The sequence below is a fragment of the Apis cerana genome, linkage group LG8 (assembly GCF_029169275.1).
Source record: "Apis cerana isolate GH-2021 linkage group LG8, AcerK_1.0, whole genome shotgun sequence".
Taxonomy (NCBI): domain Eukaryota; kingdom Metazoa; phylum Arthropoda; class Insecta; order Hymenoptera; family Apidae; genus Apis; species Apis cerana.
This window is the reverse complement of record NC_083859.1, coordinates 8,057,268-8,082,359: the sequence shown is the minus strand read 5'-3', so window position 1 is coordinate 8,082,359 and position 25,092 is coordinate 8,057,268. Positions and strand designations below refer to the sequence as shown.

Genomic DNA, 25,092 nt, shown 5'->3' with positions numbered 1-25,092 from the left:
AATTATCAGTGAGGTCAGTGAATGGAGAAATACTATATAAAGAGCAAAGTAAATTATTTAAACTAAATAGTTATTTTTTTTGAAAACTGTTTTTTAAATTATTAATTTTTGCTTATTACATATTTTATAATTATAGCATCATCTCATATACAATGCAAAATATTTGTATAATATTATTTCTCGGATTATATTTTGATTTCTTCGTTCATGGCATGTAAGTGAAAGGATTTACTATAATTCACCATATATTAAGTTTTTTTTACACAATATAAATAACACAATATTAATATAAATAATATTTTTCACTTATTTTTTATTTTTTTAATGATGTTACTATAAAAAGAAATACTATAATATTTATTTAATTATTTTGAAAAACGAAATTTTAATAACTATATATATAAATAAAAATCTTGAATTGCGAAATATTTATCATAATTAAAAAATTTATTAATTCATGAAAATTATTTTTTCTTATTATTGAAAATATTTATATTTTTTTATTATTTATAGAGAAATCGATATAAATCTCAAACATAATTCTGATTTAGTTATTGAACCAATAATAGGCAGATTTGAGCATAGTGAAGGTCCTCATTGGGATTCTCATATTCAAAAACTTTATTTTGTTGATATAGAAGCTCAAAAAATATATAAATTTGATCCTATAACAAAAGATCTTTCCTGTATATTTATAGGTAAATTATTAGTATATTCCTATAAAAAAGACATCAATATACTTTTTCATAAATTAATATTAATGAATAATTATTTATAAATGACTAGAGAATGGACCTATTGGATTTGTTATTCCTGTTGAAGGAGAACCTCATAAGTTTGTTGCTGGTTGTGGTACAGATTTCATTTTAGTTACATGGAATGAACATAGAAATGTTACCAAATCTATTCCTAAAGTACTTACTATTGTTGATAATGATCGAAATGGAACTAGATGGAATGATGGAAAAGCAGATTCTTTAGGAAGATTTTGGGGTGGTTAGTTGGAAATGATCAATTTTTTTCTTTTTCACTCTCTCTATTAAATAAAAATACTAGTTCATATAAAATATATCTGCACTTATCTCTATAGGAACAATAGGACCAGAAGTAAATGATATTGTTATTCCTAATCAAGCATCTTTATATCGTATTGATTCAGATCTTAAACCAAAAAAAGAATTATCTCCTGTTACTAATAGTAATGGATTAGCTTGGAATCTTCAGGATAATACATTTTACTATATTGATACTCCTACACTTCAAGTAGCAGCATTTGATTTTGAACCTATTAATGGAACTATATGTAAAAATCATTTGAAATATATTGCATAAAATATAAAATTCATATTGATTTAAATTTATAATAAATATAATTCATTTCAGCTAATAAAAGAATTATATTTGATCTCCGAAAAAATAATATTTCTGGAATACCTGATGGTATGACTATAGATAAAAATGGAAATCTTTGGATAGCTTTATATGGTGGAAGTGGTGTAAGTGTTTCTTTTACAAAAAAAAATTCTTTTACATATCATTAATAATATTTATAAAATATTAACATATTAAATAAATAGGTGATCAATGTTAATCCTTATACTGGTAAAATAATACGTTTTATCGAGCTTCCTGTTACAAAAGTAACCAGTTGCACATTTGGAGGACCTCTACTAGATATTTTATTTGTAACAACATCTAGTCGTGATTTAACTAAAAAGGAATTGACAGAAAAACCATATTCTGGTTATGTTTTTGCTATAAAAGGTTTAGGAGTACATGGTCTTGCAGCAAATTCATTTAAAATTTAAGTAATAATTTTTAAAAACAAATATTCTTATGCACTTTATATTTAGTATGCACAGATGATATTAAAAAAAAGATAACAATAAAAATAAATAAAACTTTATATTTTTTTTTTCTGAAATATTATTTTACTATTGAGAAACAATAAAATTTTTTAATTAATATAAAAAATAGTTATTGATAATATACTTTAATCACTATATTGCAAAAATTGTAAAAATATTTCATCTTCGTTCTTCTATCAATATATTTATAGTTTTTTTTTATGATAAAATTATTTTTAAATTTGATAACCCTACCATACTCTATGTCGTAATAAATCATTATATATAGTATATGTATTAAAAGCGATTATTAAGCACAAAATCTTATCTACTTAAATTAAATTATGATTAAATTATGATATATAAAGAAAAATTCTATCATTTATATTAGTATTATTTATTCTTTAAATCTTATTGAATTAGATAAATTGTTAAGTTTAATTATTAAATTCGATATTGAGTGAAAATCATATTGTTTTATAACGAAAATAATAATAAAGTAAGTATTATATAATCGAGTAAATGAATTTTGAATAAATGAACAATATTACAACAATATGCATTTTTTTTTTATTTTCGTGCGCTAAAAACACTTGTCGTTGTATGTATTATATATCATGATTATAAATCGATGAAAATGTATGCAATTTATAATTATTAAATTAGAAAAATGTCAGAAATAACTGTTGAACCACTTGTTGGACCATATGATCTTGGTGAAGGTCCTCATTGGGATTCTATTTCTCAAAAACTTTATTATGTTGATATATATGCCCAAAAAGTATTCAGATTCGATCCTATATCTGGTATTGTTACTTCTGTATTTATTGGTAAATAATTAAAAATATTTTCTAATTCTAAAAATTTATTAATTTTAATATATTTTATAAATAATATATTTATAATTAGAAAATGGACCAGTTGGATTTGTTGTTCCTCTTGAAGGACACACTGATAAATTTGTTGCTGGATGTGGTATAGATTTTGTACTTTTTTCTTGGAATAGTGAGAAAAGCCTTGAAAGTTGTACAGCTCAAATATTACTTAGTGCAGATAGTGATAGAATAGAGACAAGATTTAATGATGGAAAAGTAGATTCCTCTGGAAGGTTATGGGCTGGTTAGTTAAAAATATAAATTATTTTATATGACTCTGTAATGGACATATAATTCAAAGTATACATTTTTACAATATAACTTCTTTTTTATTAGGAACTATGGGTCATGAGAAAAATGGAATTTTTCCACCTAATATAGGATCTCTTTATTCAATTGGTAATGATTTTACGTTGAAAAAACAAATATCTCCTGTATCTATAAGTAATGGATTAGCCTGGAATCCTAATAATGATGTATTTTATTATATTGATTCACTCAGCTATCAGATTGTGGCATATAATTATAATTCTCAAACAGGAATCATATGTAAGAAATTTATAATATATCAATATAATATATTTTATATTAAATTTACAATTTTAATTCTTTTTTTTTATAGCAAATAAAAAGATTGTGTTTGATTTTTTGAAAAATAATATTTCCGGATTACCAGACGGTATGACTATAGATACAAATGGAAATCTTTGGGTTGCTGTATATGGTGGAGGTGGTGTAAGTATTATTACATACAATTTCTATTATACTTAATAATTATTATAAAATACATCATAAGGAAATAATTGATATTTATTTTTTGAAAAAAAAAATTTTTTTAATGTTTAGATTCTCAACATAAATCCGAAAACGGGTGAATTGTTGCGTTTTGTTAAGATTAACAATGCTAAGAACATAACTAGTGTTGCTTTTGGTGGTCCTAATCTTGATATTTTATATGTAACATCAGCGCGTATTGGATTAAATGAGAATCAATTAAAAGAGCAATTACATGCTGGTTATTTATTTGCCATTAAAGGTTTAGGTGTTTGTGGTTTTCCTGCCAATTCATTTAAACTACCAAAAATAAATTAAGATAGATATACATATAAATATTTAAAATATATACAAATATATATAAAACATATTTTTTTAATATTAAATTATTAAAATAACAAAATTTATAGATTGTATATAAAAATTCTCTGTAGCAATTTTTGCAAAGAAATAAACATTTTAAACTAAAAAAAAGATTGATTTAAATTTCTTATTCAATAAAAGTAAATAGCATTTTATATATATATATATATATATATATACACATACATATATATATATATATATATATATATATACACATACATATATCTTTTTTTAACGAGAAAACACTTTTATAAATTATTCATTAGAAAATATACACATGTTACTAATATCTAATTACATTTGCCTATTCTCTTTTTTACATACAAAAAAAATTGTATTGATTGCTGGATGTACACAGTAGAAAAATAATTGTATTGTTTTATTAATATGCAAAAATGTTTTCTTGGAATTATTGTGAAATTATATTCGCGATTGCATTATTGTTACGATTATTAGAACTTCGTAAAAAGTAGTGATATTCAAGCATTGTCATCCTGAGGCTTGTCATCCTAACTTGTGAAAAGTTAAATTTTCACTACTTTTTTCCTGGAATATAATTTCTTGAATATATGTATATTTTATGTAAGAATTTCATTTTAATTATTTTCATAGTTTAGAATACGTTTATTATTATCTATTTTCATGTGTGATAATTAAATGTTCATATATAGAATGACTCCATTAGGCACAGAAGTGAGAAGGCTAGTGAACTATTTCAGTCGTTCTTGATTAAAACAAAACTATAGACTGCAAAAATGTTAAAAAATATTATTTGTATGATTATTTTATCTTATAATTTACATATTATAATCATTTCAAATTATGGATGACAATTGCATTCAGCATGAACAATACATTAATAAACAAAAGTCAAAAAATGAGATGTAAAAATTAAGAAACAAAGGATGAAATACTATTATTCTTATAATGGACATTCAATCATCTAATGTTATAATTTCAACGCTATCATTGATTTTTTCTCCTTTTTTGCTAGAAACACTACTCGATTTCCCTCTCGGTAAATCATACATAGTTTTACTACAGTCCGATGGCCTTAGAGATTCTGACACTTTTTGTGAAACTACACTCACACCCGAAGACAAATTTTTTGTATATTCTAGAGTTGACTTTATTTGCTGAGGCTTTTGCTGAGGTATGATCTCTAAATGCGAATGCTGCTTCAATTGGGAAAGCATCGAGAAAGCTTCAACAGAATTTCCTTGAGAATATGAATTTGGCAAAGAATTGGAAATATCCATTGTTGGTTTCGTTTTTGTAGATGATTTTTTATATTGTGAATATTTTGTACTTGGACCTTTCAAACCAGCTTGAGGATTTACCGGACTTACGGAAATTCCACTTAATTCTGGTGGTATGTACGGTGCCATTGATGAGTTCCCAGGCATTGCACTCAATATATTCGATAAATTATTCGGCAATGCAGATATTGTTTTAACTGGTTTTGCTTTTCTAACTAAATTTTGCACATTTGTTTGTGAATACGATCTTTGTGAATTTTTCTTTGATAATAATTTATGTTGTAATGACGTTCCTGAATGAGAAGTAGGTACATTTATAGGTAATGTTTGTTTCATGGTCATTGATGGACTCAATGCTGCATGTGCAACTTGAGGAACTGCAGGTGGATTTGTTGTCGTACTATTTTTCAAAGGAGAATGCGATAAAGACGGATTGTGTGCTGGTTGAGGCTCAGTCAATGACTTTGATACTCGAATTTGAGGTGCGCTTATTTGTTTTGGTGGACTAGTTTTAACTTGTGTGTGAACAATAGATGGTTTTAACAAAGAAACTTGTGTAGTTGGTGGTTGTAAGATAGTTTTTGATGGTTGTGATATTTGTAAAGATTTTGGAAGTTGGACTGCTACAGATTCACTTTGTGGACTTTGTTTTGATGATTTACTTTTGGGTAGTACTGTATTTACTGGAGTTATTGATATACTAGGTCTATCTTTAGTTAAAGATGCAGTGGTAGTAGTTTTTGTTGTTACTGCTTGTTGATACATGGGTGTGGAACGTGAAGTTGTGGCTGAAGCATTACTTAAATTTAATAATTGTTGTACTGTTAAATTATTTAAGTTTCCCAAATTACTTATATTGGAAGCAGCACTCATATTAGAAGTAGATGTACTCATTGTAGGTACACTGCTTATATTGGATGCGGTAGCAATGGTACTGTTTAATCCACTAGCTAGACTTGATAAAGAAGTAAGATTATTTTGATATTGTCTCAAAATATCTTGATAATTACCCATTTGATTTAAATAATTCATAGCTGATAAAGGATCCATCATACTATTGCTTAATCCACTTGTTAATAAAGCGGATAATATATTTGGATCAACTAATGGATGCATAAAATAAGGATTCATTAAAGATCGATTTCCCGATGCTCCCATATAATTAGCGAAAGTAGCTTTCGCGCTGAATTGATTCATTGCATTACTACTTTGCATTGCTTGTAGATATTTATTCACATTGGGTGGACGTCCTCTTGGTCGACCAGTGGATGTTAAATTTCTGTATGGTTTTCGATTTTGAGAAGATTGTGGTGATGTGGAAGTGATTTGTGGTTGGGATGTAGTTACCTATACAAACATTGAAAATGAAGTTTGTATTATAGAAAGTACAAGTGATTTTAAATAATAAGATTATAGAACTTACAGGAATTGGAGATGTAGCTTGAGGCTGTGTTTGATTCTCTGTAGGTTTATCAAGACTGGAGAAAAACTTGCTTAAAACTTTTCGATTATAATTATAATCATTACAGTATTTTGTAGCAATTTCTAAGACATTTCCCTCCAAATTCTATAAAAAAAGATTTAAAAAGATTTAAAAAATAAAGTAATTATGATTATTTATGAGATATTCTCAAAATATTTTATTCAAAAAATTAACTTACTTTATTACCGATATATGTTTTATACGTATCTACCAATAAAGAAGCAAGTACTTGTATAGTTTGTTCTTTAGTTTGAAAACTTTTTAAAGCTCTCTGATATACCCAATATGTATCAAGAAGTACTTGAGTTCTAGCATCTGCATTTTTGTTAATTGCAAGATCAGAAGTGCTTGTTCCCATTAATTGTACCTTAGTTCTAAGAGATTGTAAACACAGAGTCAATGCTTGACAAGATAATTGTTCTCTTTCTGAATCACGTAAATATTTTCTAAAAAAAAATAACGTACAATTTTATAAATAAATATTTTTCATATTTTGAAGTATCAAATCATTGTATCAATATAAATTTTAATAAAAGAAAAGAATAAAATTTTATATAGAAAATAAAATATTTTTTTATTTAAATTGTACTTGTCTGATTCTGGTATTTTTCCAAGTTGCACACTTAATTGCATTAACATTCGACCATCATTCGTTTCTTTAAGTACTTGCATTAATAAAGTTACGCAACGAGACATATGAAAAGCGAAACTTCCCGGTCTATCAACTTCTCTGTTTGGTATATGCCATACGCCCTGTAAAGATAAGCGATGTATTTACATTGAGATAAAAAAGTTGAATAAACCAATGATTATTTGATCATAATAATACGAATATAATTCGAATATAAAATTAAATTTATTAATCCAAAAAGTAAATAGGTATGCGCAATTTTTATCTTTTTTTATTGCAAGTTTTATTTTATATAAATAATATTTATATTTGTTTAGAAAAAAAAATGAAGATACATATGTTTTATTGTAAGCTTTTAGCTACAATCTCATTATGTGTGATATTACATAATATCAGGTAAAAATTTAAAAATTTAATAAAAAATTGTTCAATACAATTGTAATGAAATCATGATATGATAATGGCTTAAATTTTCAAGATAAATGTTAAAATAAGTTAAAATGACATTAATTATTTTATTATTTATTAATCAACGAAATAAAAAGTTTTAATTCATGATTATATGAAGATTGTGTAAAGTAAAATAGCTATTGGATAAAATATTATAAAATTGAATTGCTGTAAAATATAATATATTAATTCATAAATAATTTTTGTAATCTAAAATTTAAAATATTTCATAATTTCGAAGTATGGCTACATTATAAATATCGCAATTTAATTGATTCCATTTACAATTTCGTTATATTAATTGGATCAACTTACAGAATAATTTATACAATTGGAGCAAATCATATCTTCTGATTAAAAAATATATTTAAGAAACAGAAGGAAAAAAATTATCTTTATAATTATATTTTTCTTGCATAATATTTTTGTTATAATCCTTTAAAAAAAGGAAATTTAAATTTTTTAATAGATTCAATCATTTTATCATTCGACATAAAAAAATATTATGCATACATATTCGAAAAATTATTAATTTGAAATATATAAAAAAATATTGTGAAAATGTAATTTTTCTTTTAAGATTTTTTTACTACTAGAGAAAGAGATATAATTTTTTTAATTGCGTAAATCAACTTATATAAATTAAAAAGAATTTAAAAAATGTAAAACATAAATTCATTTATATTTTTTAAATAAGACAATTATTATTAAATCTTTTATAAGGTTTATCAATGCATTGGAAAAAATTATAATAGATACAGATGCTGGGGCAGATGATGCAGTGGCTATATTTTTAATTCTTAAATCTACAAATAATATTTTAGCAATTACTTGCTCTTATGGAAATACATATGTGGAAAATGTAGTTATTAATGTACTTAAAATTTTAACCATTGCCAATAGAAGTGATGTAAGTATATTAATAACTTATTTAAGTATTATTATTATATAATTATATATTATTATATCTTATAGATACCAGTATATAAAGGAGCACAAAAGGCATTAATAAATGAATATAAAAATGATGATATTTTTTTTGGTTCTGATGGTCTTGGAGATTTTAATTTTACCGAAAATATAATTGCTAAAGTAGATGAAAGTAAACATGCAGCTGTAGCTCTCATAGATATAGTAAAACAATATCCAAGTAAATAATTGACTTATTTAATATAATACAAATTAAAACTTGTTAAGAAGTTATGTTTAATTATGTTATGTTTATTTATTATAAATTATAGATCAAATAACTTTATTAAGTATTGGTCCATCAACAAATATTGCTACAGCAATTGCATTGGAACCTTTATTTTTAAAGTATTTAAAAAATCACATTATATTAGGTTCCAGTATTTCTGGAATTGGTAATATTCTACCTAATGTTGAATTTAATTTTTATCAAGATCCAGAAAGTAATTATATGATTTTGAATAAAGCCACTACAACTATTTTATTTCCATGGGAGACAGCAATTCAAAGTTATATATCTATGGTAATTATTTAAAAATAATATAAAAAAATTATGAAATAATAAAACTTAAATTTTTTAACAGGATTGGCGTAAAAATGTATTGGGAAAGATAAATTCTACTATTATAAATTTTTTAAATAAAGCGGAACGAATAAATTTGTCGAGCTCTAATTCGTGGAGTGCTTCTGATGCAATGGCTGCTGCAATTATATTATGGCCACAACTTATAATAAAATCTATAGAAACCAATGTACAACCTGTAATTGACGGACTTGCAAGAGGTTCAATACTTGTGGATTATACTAATTTAACTAAGAAATCAAAAAATGTAAGAATTATACAATCATTTGATACAACTACTTTCCAACAATTCTTATTAGAAAAATTTTCTTAAATTTACTAAAGTTTATTTTATCTATTTTGTAAATATATATATGTAATTAAATATAATACAAAATACTTACATTGAAAAAATTTGTGCTTTTTCTATCAGCAAACAATCCTTGAAAATTTTCGCCTCGATAAAATTGACAGTTATAATTGTCTAATAAAAGATTTCTGCATTTTATTATATCTTTAGCAGTTTTGTTATTGAAGAAAAAATGAGATAATCTGTAAAATGATTTGTAGTGTTCTGAAAATCTTAAGATACATTGTTCTAAACCAGCTAAACAATATGCTATTAAAGTAGCAACTTCTTCTTCTGACATATTTTCTTCTTTTTGTGCAAAATCTGAATCTTCTTTCTTTTTTTCACTTTCACTTTCACCAGAATCAGTTTCAGTATCACTTGAACTATCGCTATCAGAACTATCGTCACTACTACTTGATTCATCGCTACTACTAGAACTAGAATTATTTGTTTCTGTTGTCGTAGTTGTTTGTGTGGTTGTTGTACTTTCTTGTGAACCTCTTCTACTTAAAGTTGTTTCTTCCTTGGTAGCACTAGCAGGCTTCTTTTTGTCAAGAATTTTATCTTTTATTTCTTTATTATTTAATTGAAAATCTTCATTTTGTAACCATTTTCCATCAAATTTTCTTGTATCTTCGTCTTCAGGTGAAGATTGTCGTGTTTCTTGACTAATTTCCATTGCTTGTTTCATAAGTGCATCCATTAAATCTTGAACATTCTCTGATTTTCCTTCATTCTCGAATATGGTACCAATCTTTACAGACGTTAATGAATTTTTTTTAACGTCATCTGATTTTAATGTCTTTGTTTTTTCAATAGTTTTCTTTGCTTTCTTTTTTTGTGATTTTGATTCATTGCTTTCATCACTCGATAATACCATAATATCATCGACTTTTTCTTTTTGTGAAACCATATCGCAAACTTTCGTGATTACATCATCTATTAAAGCTACAACATCATGCATTAATTGTAAATGAGATACATTGCCTAATTTTATCTTCTTTATATTATCTTGAGGTAATTCAGTAGGAGATCTTTTACGTGTTTCAGTTTTTTCTTGTTCATTACGTTGATTCGTTCCAAATCCTGTATTTGTTCTGTCTATAATTTCAATCTCCTCGATACTGTTTGAACGTTGAGCAATGGTGACAACATTTCTGTCACTTTCAGTTGTAAATTCCATTTCTTTTCCAGTAATTTTACTTGTGAAAAGATTTTCTTCCTTAGTTTTCTCATTTAATTTTGAAGTATATTTCATAAAAGGCCCTTTAGCACATTTCTCAAGATGAAATTGAAGCAATTGACCTAAAGATTTTTTTAAGGGTTTTCCTTCGTGCTGCTCAAGATATTTCAATATGCTTGCATGAATTCGATAATGGACTTCTAATGCTTCAATTGAAAGATGTTGTGGATATTTATGATTTATTCTACGTGGATATTGTGCATTATTGTGATATAATAATTCACTAGCCTATAATCAGATATAAAAAAATTAGAATATTTTAACCATAATTAAAATAAATAGAATATAGATTTGTAAACCTTTGCATAATGTTCTAAATATATAGGAGGATCTTGATTTTTTTTTTCTGCAATTTTACCGAGCATATATTGATATAACCATCTTTCATCATGTGGTATTGTTCCATCCTTATCACCAATAAATAAACGAGCACAAGACTGAAAACACTTATATGCAATTTCTAACATTTCTTCTTTCCTAGTTTCTAGGATTTCAAATCGTCCCATACTTAATGTGTGTGTTTCTTGTTTTAATAATCGTGAGCAAAATGAATGAACAGTATATGCAAATGATCCATATTCAGTCCAAATAATATGATTACAAGAATCTAATTCGACAGCATGTCGATAACTGGATTGAGTTAGTTTTGCTTTTGCTAAAAGTTTGTCTTCATTTCTAAACATGAAATGAATAATTAACATTATTTTGTTTTATAATTTGTTTTATAATTTGTTTTATAGCATATTAATGATTTAAATTAGTACTTACATTGGAGTATACTTATTTAACCAAGTGTCTATTACAGTGGCTGATGACATTGCTAATCCAGTCCAAGAGCTCAATCTTGTTGGATGAAAACATAAATCCAATAAATAATATCGAATAGCTGCACTCCACTTACCGTTTTTAAAATAAAAATCTGCTAACAGATAATAAATAGTGGACATAGAATGCGGTAGAAGTTTTTTGACAGTTGGCATTGTTTCTCGTTCACCCATGATATAAGCCATCATTTCATCAATTACTTGATTTGGATCACTTTCTGGAGGAATTAATTTTATTATACGTTTAAATAAATCTTCTGTATCTGCACTAATTGTTAAAGATTTAGGTGAACAAAATTCTGGTATTTGTTTGGGTTTATAGAAATCGAACAATAATTGTGCTCCTTCCCAAGTCACTTTCATTTGAGGTACTCCATGTTCCTCTATATGTTTCGGTCGACTCTTATTTACTTTATTATAATGACCATACAAACAATAAAATATTTGCTCTAAATACTTTGAAACTTTGCTTTTTATGCTAGAAAATTGAGGTGTTTCCAATTTTGGAATAACTAAATTTAAAGTAAAAAATAATAATTTTGCTTCGTTATAACAACACCATGAATGTCTTCCCATAAAATCATGGGCAATAAATAAAATCATAATGGATGCTGGAACACCTTCATCTTCATCATCTGATTCAGAATAATTAGAATTATGTTTATTTTTATATGACGATTCAGCCTTTGCTCTCTCTTTATCTTCTTTATATTGCAAAATATAATGCAATAAAATCCAAGGTAAAACAGTCTCAAGTGGCATCTCTACAGTGGTTTCTGATACATCTAATTGATTGCAAACAATATGAACCAAATTTTGTACTAATCTTGAAAGACGTGTTTCCGGCAAATATTTCACAACAAAAGTGCTAACTTCAATTGTACAAGCTTTTAATTTTTCAAGCGCCATTAAAATAGAAGTTGTCCATTTTTTTTGTTCGATTTCATCAGAAGCATTTAAATAATTTTGCCATGCTTCATTAAGGCAAGCTTCTGCCCACACATAACATTCCTCATATTGTTGTAATTGCCATAAACTATCTAATAACATAGATAATTGTTGTACCCTATCAACAATATTATCATTTACAGATAAAAATTTATTTCCTTGTTTTGCAAATTTAAATGTATCCTGTAATATATAAGCTAGTTCAGCATATTTTTTTTCATCATACAGATTTTGTATCTCTCCTAATTTTTGTCCTCTATGAATAGATTTAAGTTTTTTCTCTACTATTTTAATACTGATTTGAGAATTATATTTACAATTAGGCAGTTTCAAAAAAATGTTTTGATTTTGTTTTTCCAATTCTTGCATGTGATTTAATAACTAAAAAAATAATTTTTGATTATATAAATTATAAAATATGTTTTTATATTGGAATCGAACTGCTTACCAATTCTAAAGTTTCAATGACAATATCTGTATCTCCTTGGCACAAAAAAATATTAGCTTTGAGCCATAAAACCCTTAATAATATGAAAATATTTTCTTCATTTATAATATCTCTTCTAACGCTCGTAAAAATTATATGTCCTAATTCTTCAGATGGTAATCCTGTACCAAGTTTATCTAATCTAGAATAAATGATATATTTTCATTATTTTTTTAATGCAAAATGAATGATAAAAAAGAAAAAATAAAACATACGTTGAAGAAGGTAATATATCTGGTTTATTGCTTAACCATTTATCTGTGTGAAGTTCACCAAATAATAAAGTCATTTCAGCATCTAATTTTAAAACATCATCATTTATATCTTGTTCAAATGGTGATGGATGAGGAATGTGTTCTCTTCATAAAAAAGAAAACAAATTTTATGGTTGGTATTGTATTTATATAGAAAAATATATTTATTTGATATACCTCATAAATGTATATGCTTGCAAATATATGTCTAATATTCCTTTAGACCATTGTTGATTCCATTTAGTACATAAAAATTCTGTATACTTTGCTATAATTATCATTAAGTTATTCTTATTACTGTGTTCATTAATAAATATATTTACATCAGCTATTTCACATTCTGTGCCGAAATAATTTTGTTGTTGACTATAGACAAAAAAAAGTTATTATCAAATTTTTTTTACATATTTTATATTAAATAAATACCTCATATCAGGACTCGGTGATTTTGAACTCTCAGAACTTTTAACTGTTTCTATAATATTGCTATTATTTTCTTGATTAGCAAACAATTGATATAAATCCATTGTATCCATAGAATCATCCATATTTTTAGAAGGATCATCTTTGGTTAATTTTACAGTATCTGGTCTAAAATATTAAATACGATTTATGTATAATAAGAATATTACAAATTATATAAATATAAATATATTTTTACATACAATAATGTACTAGGAAATATTCTTCTAAGAGTTTCTTCTAATTGAACATCATCTCTTTCAGCTTCTCTTCTATTTGAACTTCTAACTCTTGCTGAACGTCTCATGCTATTACAACTCCAAGCCCATTGTTGTAGAAAACATAAAGCACTTCTCCTTCTCTTCTTTACCTTTTGTACTTCTTCTTTTCCTTCAATTTTTTCAGATAATTTTTCTTCTGTCTTACACTGTGGTTTGTCTTCTTTTTTTAAATTTTTTTCATCGGATTTGTTACTATCTTTATCACTAATATTATCATTTTGTGCTTCATTATCAGCATCATCCATTATTTTATCTAATTGTAATTTATCTTCACTTTCATGTACTTCAAAATTTTGTTCATCTAAATCATTTTTTACTTGACTTTGTTCTTCAAACTGTACAGCATCTGTATCTAAAATTCTTAAAGGATCTTCATCTTCTATTATTTGTACATCAGTGGAACATGATTTTTTATCATCTTCTATTTCAATTTCCATTAGAGATTCAGTACCAGCACATACTTGATTGTCATCAGATGTTTCAAATGGGGAATTTGTTTCATCCGTTTCCATCTTCATTGATTTTTCAATATCATTTTCATTTTTTATCATGGCACTTTGTAATATTTCTTGATCAGTGTTAGCATCATTTTCTGTCTCAGTATATGTTTTAGGTATTTCTTCAGAATTTTGAACAATTAAATTAATTCTACTAACGAAACTTAAGTTATTTTCTGCAATGTACCTGTGCATATCTAATAAACATTCTCCTAAATCTAACCAAGTATAATTTTTTATAGGTTTCCTTAATGTCAAATCTGGCAATGGTTTAGGACAAAATTCTTTTTTACAAGCTTCTGCCCATTTTTTGGAAATATCTTTTGCTTCTGCTATTAACTTATCTCCTATTAAATGATCATATTGAGTATATAATGGTGGATCTAACTGCCAATCACTATTATACAATTTATAGCATTCTTCAAGGCATGGAATGTCTTTAAATATTCTATCACGAAAAGCTAAACCTTTCACATAAGTAGGGTCACGTTCTAATGCCATAGAGATATATAAAAGACAATTCATATAATCAGGAACTGCATATAAGGCAGTTATCATATTATCTAAACATGGCCAATGATTTGCATTACATTTTAAACCTTGCTTAAATGATGAACATGCTAATTCTAAATTTGAAATTTTCAAAGCTAAAGTGCCTATTCTATACCATAATGTTACATCTGAATCATCTAAATTAGCTGCTTCCCAATAATTTTCTATAGCTTCGTCATAATTTCCTAATATGGCTTGTATAGCTCCAATATTTTTAAAACAAGAATATTTTAATGATAACATTGGTCTAGATTTACCATCGGGTATTTCAGGTTTTTGAACTTCATCCAACAATTCAGTTTCTAAAAGATCTTTAAAAATATTAAGTGCATCTTCCTGTTTATTTTCTTTTAACAATACTAAAGCTTTATTATATTCAGTAAAAGCTATTTGTTCCTGAAACAGATATGTATGAAATAAATTTTTTATATTTTAATGAAGCATATGTCAGTAATAATGAACAATAAATTTTAATTTTTCTATATAAAAAATAAAAATTAAAAAAAATTATAATAAATTAAACGAATTTAATATGCGTATCATATATCTAATTAAATAATGTGTTCTTTGAATATAAATAATTTATAATATATAATTTAAAATAGTGCGAAATAAAAGATAATCAAATATAAAATATTAAATTATTGTAAATAGATATCAATAAAAATAGTTCTTATAATCTGATGTTTTATTATTTTATTTATAAAATTTCTATCATAAAAAAATCAAGTTTTCATAAATGACAAATTTATAGGTTAAGTTTTATAAGTAGTAAAAAGTTAACAATTCCGACACATACTTGAGCTTCTTTTGTAATAGTTGGTACATCTTCTTCTTCACTTTCTTCACTAGATTCTTCGTTTAATGCCGATATTTTTATCATTTTTAGGATTTTTCCTTAAAAATTGAGATTTATATATAAAATATCAACAAATCAACCGGTTTTTTTTAATGCCGCCATGCTACTAAGCATACAACGTGCTAGTTTGTATTTATATATTTATATAGGGTGGTTAAAAAAAATGTATATTTGTTTCTTATAATTTTAAAATGTTCTACATTTTTTTTATAGAAATGTAATTCATGCATATCTTTATTTTTTATATATGCATTGCATACTGTTATATGAAATAATTAAAATGAAATTATTGTTTAAACACCTTATATATGCATTATCTATGAACTTTCGAGATAATTTTATGCACACGTTTCGCACATATTGTAACGTGTATCTTTATTTTATATTAATAATATAATTGTTTTATATGATTTATTTAAAATTTTATATTTATATTAAATTTTGTAAAAATTTTATTATTATGTAAATTTATCAATTTTTTATTTCGTATTTTTTATCAATTTTTATTAATTATTATTATTATTTTATTGAAATTATTAATTTATTTTCTCAATTTATGAAAATAAATGAAATACATATAATTTTCTTAAATGAAATAGAAATAAAAATTTTTACTGAAAATAAAAAGTAAATTTAAGAATTTTATAAAAGGAATTAAAAACTATATTAGGTCATTGAACTATTGTATTTAACATGCTACAATGTTTATGATTTGGGGTAAGTATTATTAACAAATTTTCTTGTATGTACTAGTTTATAAGATAATAAATTTAGTTATTAAAAATTTAAACATTGTATACGAAACATAAATAAAAAAATCAAATATAAGATTTAGCACAAATACATACAGGATTAATATAAAATTGTCTATAAATTAATGCTTTTTTAAATATTTGATAATAAAAAATTAAAAGAAAAAATTAACAAGAAATTTAATAATTAAAATACAATGGTATATATAAAAACACCAGTTTTAAAAAATTTAACTACATTATTTTTAACATGTTAAATACATTTCCATTATAAATCATATAAAAACATTTTATTTTATGATAGATTATAGATAATAACTATTATAAACTATTATTTATTATTTACTTTCTAATAATATTAAAATCACTGAAATGATAACAAATTAAATAAAAATATTAATATAGAAATAGAAATTGTTAAAATAATAAATAGAATAAAATTATTCTTATAAATATATAGAAGTCATTTTTATAGAAAGTTTATGTTAACATTTTTTGTTAAAATAAATTTTGTTAAAGTATATCCTAATAAAAATTAAAATACATAATAATTATGTTGGCACTTTTACTTTATACTATAAATAATGATTTTTGCTAACTGAAAAGAATGATATTAATTGAAATTGTTATACAAATTTAAACTTAGTTTCCAAATACAATACAATTAAAGTTTAAAGTACATAATGAAATAGTTATTAGAAACTTATTGTGATAAATATATACATTGTAGGAGATTGGATCGCAGATGGAATGCAATCTGTAGACATGCGAAGTTTCCTTGATTCTGTAGTTATAACAAATAAAAGTATTGTAAGGAGAATTCGCGTGTCTCCCTATGAAATATATAAAACGCATTGGCGTAATGGTAAGATATCTTTAGATAAGATAAAGATTATTAATTTCTGGTATTATATCTTTATGCAGTCTTATAAAATTTGTTTCTATTTCATAATTTTCTTACCATAAACTATCAATTGTTTTTAGATCCCGAAATACAAAAACATTATTGGGCAGCATCTTTTCTTTTACCCATTGGAACAATTTTTATTCTTGCTTTGATAGTTCTTTTAATGGTAACATTTTCTTCATAACTTTTCGATAAAATAATCAATTATATTTAGAAATGATGATTAATTTAATTTTATGATCGTTTCAGGTATTGTTCAAAAGATGTCCACAAATGATTGCCGCGATTGTCACATCAATTCTTGGTGTGATTATTATATTTACAGTACTGGTATCAATTAATCATGCTCCAATTTACGCTTGATATTTTCTAATATTTCTTCTTACAAAATACAAAATGTAATATTTTATCTTTTCTAATATGTTCAAAATTTTACAGACCAAGATTAATATAAGGATTACTGTGCCATCAATGCAAACAGTTACACATGCATGCACATACTGAATATTTTTATATTCTGTATATTCTTATAATAGAAAAACAAAATATATTATCAAACAATTTTCACATAATTTTTACTAGTATAAATGTTTTACTTACTACTAGCGATTTTTTTTACTTAATTTTATTTCAATCATATCCTTTGATACGTTTATTACTTTTTCTTTGTATTTATCTAATGCTTGTTGTAATCTCTGGTAATTCTAAAATTAGCATTTTTATTAATATTTTTATGAATGCAATATATAGACTGAAATTTAAATGGGGGAAAACTTAAATATCTCCATTATTTTTATAAAAAAAATATTCAGAACAAAAGTAAAAAGTGAAAAAAATTAAAAGATACAATTTATCATAATAAACAAAATAATATCAGAAAATATAAGGTAAATGATTGAAAACACATAGAAGTACATAATAGGAAATTTTTTAAATATGATCTATTTGTATCTTTTAATTTCTATTTATTAAAGTAAAAAATTAATTTTCCATAAAAATCCAATTGAGATTTAAAGAACAGGTTCGCTATTCTATAGCTTCATTAACTTATAGTATAAATATTTGATTAACACAGATTATGTATTAAATATAAATAAACATATGTTTCAATAAAAATTTAATTTCAATACTATAAGCCCATTAATAAAAGTTTGATATTGTTGGAAATATGTAATGTAAACTTCTTTAGATTAAATTATCGAAACAGAACAATTATCAAACTCATTTCATTTTTTATGGAATCTCCATAAGAAGAAAAAAAAAAATGTCTTAAAAAAAAATTCTTTTAAATATAAAAATTTCCCTTTGAAATAATATAATTTCCTGAATATTTCTTTTATAAAACTAAAAATAACGAAAATATTTAGTTTTTTCTATTTGCTGCATCCTATATAAAATAAAAAAATGCATACCTCGGAAAAAATAGGTTTCTCACTAATTTCTTTTAATTCGTATAAAAGTACTTCTAATGTATTAAGTGGTAACCAGACTGCCATTTGAGTTACAGATGTTAAATATGTTTCAAGACCAAAATTTTCTATACCATTACCCAAAATAGCATTAATGTATTCAATCCCTAAGTCACTAGCTTCTAATATTCTACCAGTATTTAACATAAGACGAAGAAGTTCCGCAGCATTTCGTTTCTATAATAATAATAAAAAAAATTTTAATTACATAAATATGAGTAAAAAATTTTAAAAACTTATTCACCTTATATGATATTAATAACCATTGAGGTATGAACGCTCTTTCTTGAAGTAATTTTCGGGCTACAGCTTTATGTAACTCGCTACATCTATCTTTTTCATGTTCTAAAGTCAAATATTCTAATAGTCTCCAAGCAGTATTTGTAATATTTGTATTAGATAAACCAATATCAAATATATCATTTTGAATAAGCCAATCCCATGCATTTGAATCTTCTCCTCGACTTAATCGTATACATTGTGAAGTTAAACTTTCAAGTACAGAGCTTTTATTAATATTAAATTCATCACATAAATGCAATGCTGTCGTATATAATCCAATAGTTGATAGAATAATAATAAGCTCTGAAGGTCCAGCATGTGAAACAATATCTGAATTCATTTTTGATACTTTCAATCTTGCATCCACTACATAGTATTCTTTTTTTATATCATTTAATTCGAGAACTTCAACTTGTTTCTTTATTTTGTAGTGCAAAATATCTTCATTGCTGATACTTTTCCTTGTTTGAGAAATTTCATAATCCATTTCCTCTAAATAATTTTGATCAATTACAGGTCTAACAATCCATCTATACTTTTCAGAAACAAGATGTAATGCATTAATGCATGCTAATAAGCATTGAGCTTGTCTTGATACAATTACAACAGATTGTGATTCTTGGCTCAAACGCATAGCTTGTTCATACATCACTGATGCAGCTAAAACAAATTAATTATAATATAAAAAATGTTTATTTGTTAATATCATAATAGATCAAAGTTTAATACCTTTCCGCATATTTCCTTTATTTATATGGAAGCTATATAAAAAATTGTAATAATTATTTTCCATGAGATCCACGCTTCGGGCTCTACCTTCTACTATTCTTTCTAAATCTTCGTACATATCAACATATGGAAATGAAATTAAATCTATTAATTTTTTTCGTTCAAACAGAGTTACTACTAATTGTCTCAAACAATCTACTCTACGCGCGGCATCTGGATTCGAATTTAAACAATTATAAGCTTTGGTATGATGACCCAAGTTTAAATGTTGCACAAATACTATTGAATGCAATGTTGGTAAATTAGGATCATCTTTATCAGCTATTAATATAGCTGTTTCAGCGAGTTCTATGATACAGTCAAAAGCATTATGTTCTTCAAATAATCTGATAACTTTTAAATAATATTGAATTAACGAACTATTTTCAGATAGTACACTGGATTCGAGTAAGGCATCTGCTAAAAATTCATCCGTTAAAATTCCTCCAGAAGCTCGGAGAAAATGATCGCATGCTTTTTGCGCTTCTCCCATTTCAAGTAATGCGACTGCTAAAATAAATTTTCTCGATGCAATATTCCATTCACACCATGTATTCAAGAGTCTTACATATTCTTGAACCAATAAAAATTGACAACTAGATAGTAGCCATTCAGGAAAGATAAAATTTCCCGATCTTGGCCATCTAATTAATTATTATTAAGTAAACATATAATAATTTAAAAATAAAAATGATATATATATATATATATATATATATAATAAATTTTAAAAAAGGATACATAAGTTGAGCGATAAATGTAATATGTGTTAACATGCCATAATGCCAAGGAATTAAAGTAGTTGCATCTAAATTTGTATGAGCCATCAAATTATGAGCATGTTTTGCACCACTGTTTTGTATAAATAATTCTAATAACAACAAAGATCGATGTTGTTTAAATACTATATTCGCTCTTGAATCAGCAAGCTTCAATAATGCTAAACGTTGAACACTAGAATCTAATAATGATTGCACAGGCATTGGTAATGCTGTGGATTCACATATCCATGTTACAACATAATAAGCTTGCATTAACACTACTGTCCTGGGTGCTAATGATGATTTTATAGAATGTAAAGATCGCGAATCAAACAATTCTGGTCGCAATAGTATTATTTGTTGTAAAATTAATAAATTCCTGCAGATTGCAAATCTTAATTGTGTTATTTGTGTTACACTTTTCGATATTGCTGAGATACCCAAATGACTACTAAAAAAGTGATTGATATTAAGTAATAATTTTGAAGCATCGTGATCTTCATTAAGTTGTAATTTATTTGGTTGACCAAGATCATATGTTAATGTTTCCAATAACATTGCCATAGCACTAGATATATCTCTAACGTTTGATAATCTATGAGAGCTAGGATGATGTGTAATGAAATTACTAATTGGTTCTTCTGATTCTAACATTAATTTTGATAATAAATCATCAATAATGATATCTGGACTTCTTAAATGATACATTTCTCTCTTTATTGCTATTTTAGTTTCTTCAGATAATTGTTCTTCTATTAATACCAATGCTGACATTATTATAATAAGATCTTGACATATATCCTCATCTTGAGACAAAATTGGTGATATTTTGAATCGTGATGTATATGATTTCTCATTGCAGAACATTAAATATTCCAAAGCTTCCATTGGTCTCAAAAGTGAAAAGCATGACTTTTTAAGTAGAACTACTCCATAAACGGTTGGTAGTAACAACAATCCCACTGGTCTTGTACTATTAGCATGATACTGTATAACACAAGAATAAAATTTTGACCAACATCGATTGGCGATTTCCAAGTAATCTTCGTCCATAAGTTCGTAATCCATAATTTCAGCCTGTATTTCAGCTTCTACTGCTTTTTCAGCTTCTATTTTCAATTCAGTGGCAGAAAGAATTTTATTCTCTATACAATTAGATCTTCGATATATGTTCAAGGCTTTTGTTATATCTGTCAAAGAAAATTGTCCAGGATAAAAAATATAATTAATATATGCTTGTCTTGGATCAGTATCAGCATCATTAAGGATATAATCTCTATCTGGTGTTTGTTCTAAGATTGCTGTTTCCCATTCAGAATTAACACGCATACCACTCGATAATGATAATTGAGCATGAGTTACTTCAACTGTATCCATGTCAGTAGTTCTCCATACAGCCCATAATCGAGTAATAGTAAAAAAAAAATCGACTAAATGTTGCTGTAAAGATTAATATAAAAATTATTAACATAATGTATGTATAATTAATATAAATATATATAAAAAATACATACATCTGGTGCAAATTTTGTACATAATCTCTTAAATTTAAATACACCATTATCTTGAATCGGTTTTAAAATACAAAATTCGCATCTGGAATTAAATTTTAAAAAAGTCGCCAAGTATAATTCATTATTAGGGCTCAACGTTTTTTTTAATATATGTCCTTGTGCACCTTCAGATGCAACATGATTATCTATTGTTATATCACTTACTGCCACGCATTGAGCTTTATTACAAGACCACATACGAATATTACCTTCACGGCATAAAGCAAAAAGATATGTATCATTTTCACAATTATGTATAGTTAATGACATAGCCACATGGGCTTCAGAATTACGACCTCTGAAAGCAGTTGCAATACCACTAAGAAATCTTGGTACTATTGAATCTTGTTTTAATTCATTACTATGCACAAGGCCAGTTTTAATGTCTAGCCTTAAAAGAAGTATAGTTCCAGAATTATAAGCAAAAGCAAATAATGCTTCTTGTGGTGGAATAAACCATGATGCAGCTGCATGAGGAACTGGAGAATCTATAAAAAAAAATCCAAATTATAATAGTAAATATATATAAATATTGTTTTCTACATTCTATCATAAGTTATTAACTTGTAGTTCCTGCATTTGTAATAACGTGAAACATGTGAGGATCTTCCATTGTTTTTTTTATATTTTGAGTAGATGTTTCACTAAATATTGACTGTGTACCTAAATCTTTATATGTATTTAATGAATGTTCCTAAAAAATAATAATACATCAATATATTAAAAACTTAATATTTGTATGATATTCATATATACTTAAAAAATACTTACATTTTTATGAATTCGTTCGGGATGAGGAAATGATAATTTATGAACACTAGAAACAGTTGCTATTAATATAATTACTGAATTAATTGTTTCATGTATAGAAATTCCATCCAAAATGGGTGTGTCTGTAAATTTATATCTTACTCTACAATTAGCCAAATTAATATCTAAACTGTGTTCAACCAACTCAAGTACATCATGACAAATACGCCAATAAATAAATCGATTCCGTGTAAAATATTTTGAACCATCATTATAAGAATAACCACCAGCTCGCTCTGGAACTTTTATATCTTGCAAAGTACTTTGACTACCACCTATGAAATAATATAATTATTGAATTATATATATAGAATTATATTTGAAAAGTACAAATATAAGAATTAATTAGAAATTTTGTTTATATTCATTTATAAAGTTTTCATTTTAAAAATGATATATGCTTTTATAAATAAAAAATAATCACTTATATAATAAAAATATTGCTTTTAAATTATTTTTTAAAATATAATTTTATTTATCTGATAAAAATAAAGGTTATGATTATCTACCTGTATTCAACTTGATTTCATTCCATTTTTCTGGTACAGTTTGATCAGGTACAACTTCCCGGTAACCCAACAGAAATTCTTCCATTTCTTTACTGTATTTTTGAATAAATAATATGTCAGTTTAACTTGTAAATTACATTACAATGATGCTCAAAATTTTAGCGGGTATCGAACATTGCGTGTTAGCATCACGCTTTACGCTTCGCGCTTTGCACTTTGGCGCCCTCAACTTTACCTTCTGTTGCTAACTTGTATGATTCAATTGTATGATTTATTCTTTTAATTGAAATTATAAATGATTTTTCTTTAAAAAATTCTTCAATTTATTTTTTGCGATTTAAAAAATTATTTTTAAAATCATGTTTATAAAAAATAAATAATAAAAAATATTTAATTAAGAAATTATATTTATAAAAAAATAAGTAAAAATATGAAACAAATATATATATATATATATTTAATAAATATTATACTATTTGATATTTGATTTTTTTTTATATTTCTTCAAATTATTATTATAAATTATTTGTATAAAATAGATGAAATTTTTAAGTTATAGTCATAAAAAGTTATAAAAAATATAAGTTAAACAAAAATAAAAATAGAATAAAAACCAAAAGGAGGGTCGACGTCAACACCTAGGATCTGTGTGTGGAAGAAAAACCACTCAATGTTGTCAAATTAATGGGAACATTTTAAATTATATGATACTGTTGCTCAAATACTTTGCCAGGTGCATCGGACCCGAAGATACATTTTTTAAAACGTATTTATATACAAACATACAATTGTGCGAGCACTTTGGAGAAAATCATATGCTTATGAGACATCTATTATTAGAAAGATGAATTACTTATAAATTTTATAAAATTTATTAAACAAAACAAATATAAGCAAAATCTATATAAATGAAATATAAATGAGGAAATACTACATAAAATTCTTACAATTTAAATTTTAATTTAAATTTATAAAAGATTAAAAATTTCACTTAGATATTTGGATTTTTTAATTTTGTTATATAACATTTAGTTCTAATATTTACAACTAGGCGGTGTTTCAATTTATGAATTTTTGTAGAAAATTGGTTGTAGATTATAATTATCCATTAAAAAAAGAAAATATAAATATTATATTTATATAATATAATATTATATAAATAAAATATTAGATAAAATTAGATTTAATATTAATTTCTAAAAATCTAAAAACTTAAGTTTAAATTTGATAAAAATTAATAAAAATTTAATCTAATTTAATCTAAAATTAATTTTTAAAAATTTAATCTTAAATTTAAAAAAAATTC

The 25,092-nt window shown here is 25.0% G+C and overlaps 5 protein-coding genes across 5 annotated transcripts; 3 read left to right on the top strand and 2 right to left on the bottom strand.

The window, feature by feature from the left end:
- The first annotated feature begins 72 nt into the window (after nt 1–72).
- On the top strand, nt 73–3,970 carry LOC107996372 (uncharacterized). Its single transcript, XM_062078893.1, has 12 exons — nt 73–214; nt 514–698; nt 787–996; nt 1,091–1,303; nt 1,384–1,496; nt 1,578–1,805; nt 2,137–2,141; nt 2,514–2,677; nt 2,757–2,966; nt 3,059–3,271; nt 3,345–3,457; nt 3,569–3,970. Exons 1-12 carry the CDS (start codon nt 153–155, stop codon nt 3,812–3,814), a joined length of 1,962 nt encoding a protein of 653 aa, XP_061934877.1. The 5' UTR covers nt 73–152; the 3' UTR covers nt 3,815–3,970.
- On the bottom strand, nt 2,756–18,338 carry LOC107996450 (calcineurin-binding protein cabin-1). The gene is made up of 14 exons (XM_017054498.2): nt 18,235–18,338; nt 15,916–16,013; nt 13,990–15,512; nt 13,751–13,915; nt 13,502–13,690; nt 13,286–13,429; nt 13,032–13,212; nt 11,580–12,964; nt 11,111–11,486; nt 9,621–11,039; nt 7,194–7,357; nt 6,783–7,050; nt 6,545–6,688; nt 2,756–6,468 (listed from the first exon to the last, which is right to left on the bottom strand). Exons 2-14 carry the CDS (start codon nt 15,997–15,999, stop codon nt 4,798–4,800), a joined length of 7,713 nt encoding a protein of 2,570 aa, XP_016909987.1. The 5' UTR covers nt 16,000–16,013; nt 18,235–18,338; the 3' UTR covers nt 2,756–4,797.
- On the top strand, nt 7,280–9,630 carry LOC107996452 (nucleoside hydrolase-like). The gene is made up of 6 exons (XM_017054500.3): nt 7,280–7,483; nt 7,553–7,631; nt 8,409–8,595; nt 8,661–8,835; nt 8,927–9,177; nt 9,239–9,630. The coding sequence occupies exons 2-6, from the start codon at nt 7,561–7,563 to the stop codon at nt 9,548–9,550; spliced, it is 996 nt and encodes a 331-aa protein (XP_016909989.1). The 5' UTR covers nt 7,280–7,483; nt 7,553–7,560; the 3' UTR covers nt 9,551–9,630.
- Nucleotides 16,110–18,206, top strand: LOC107996453 (uncharacterized). Its single transcript, XM_017054501.3, has 4 exons — nt 16,110–16,692; nt 17,458–17,592; nt 17,712–17,800; nt 17,884–18,206. Exons 1-4 carry the CDS (start codon nt 16,677–16,679, stop codon nt 17,995–17,997), a joined length of 354 nt encoding a protein of 117 aa, XP_016909990.1. The 5' UTR covers nt 16,110–16,676; the 3' UTR covers nt 17,998–18,206.
- On the bottom strand, nt 17,316–24,005 carry LOC107996451 (nuclear pore complex protein Nup160 homolog). Its single transcript, XM_062078594.1, has 9 exons — nt 23,787–24,005; nt 23,239–23,552; nt 23,032–23,161; nt 22,429–22,955; nt 20,895–22,354; nt 20,115–20,797; nt 19,348–20,045; nt 19,047–19,280; nt 17,316–18,338 (listed from the first exon to the last, which is right to left on the bottom strand). Exons 1-9 carry the CDS (start codon nt 23,869–23,871, stop codon nt 18,237–18,239), a joined length of 4,233 nt encoding a protein of 1,410 aa, XP_061934578.1. The 5' UTR covers nt 23,872–24,005; the 3' UTR covers nt 17,316–18,236.
- Between the last annotated feature and the right edge of the window lie 1,087 nt (nt 24,006–25,092).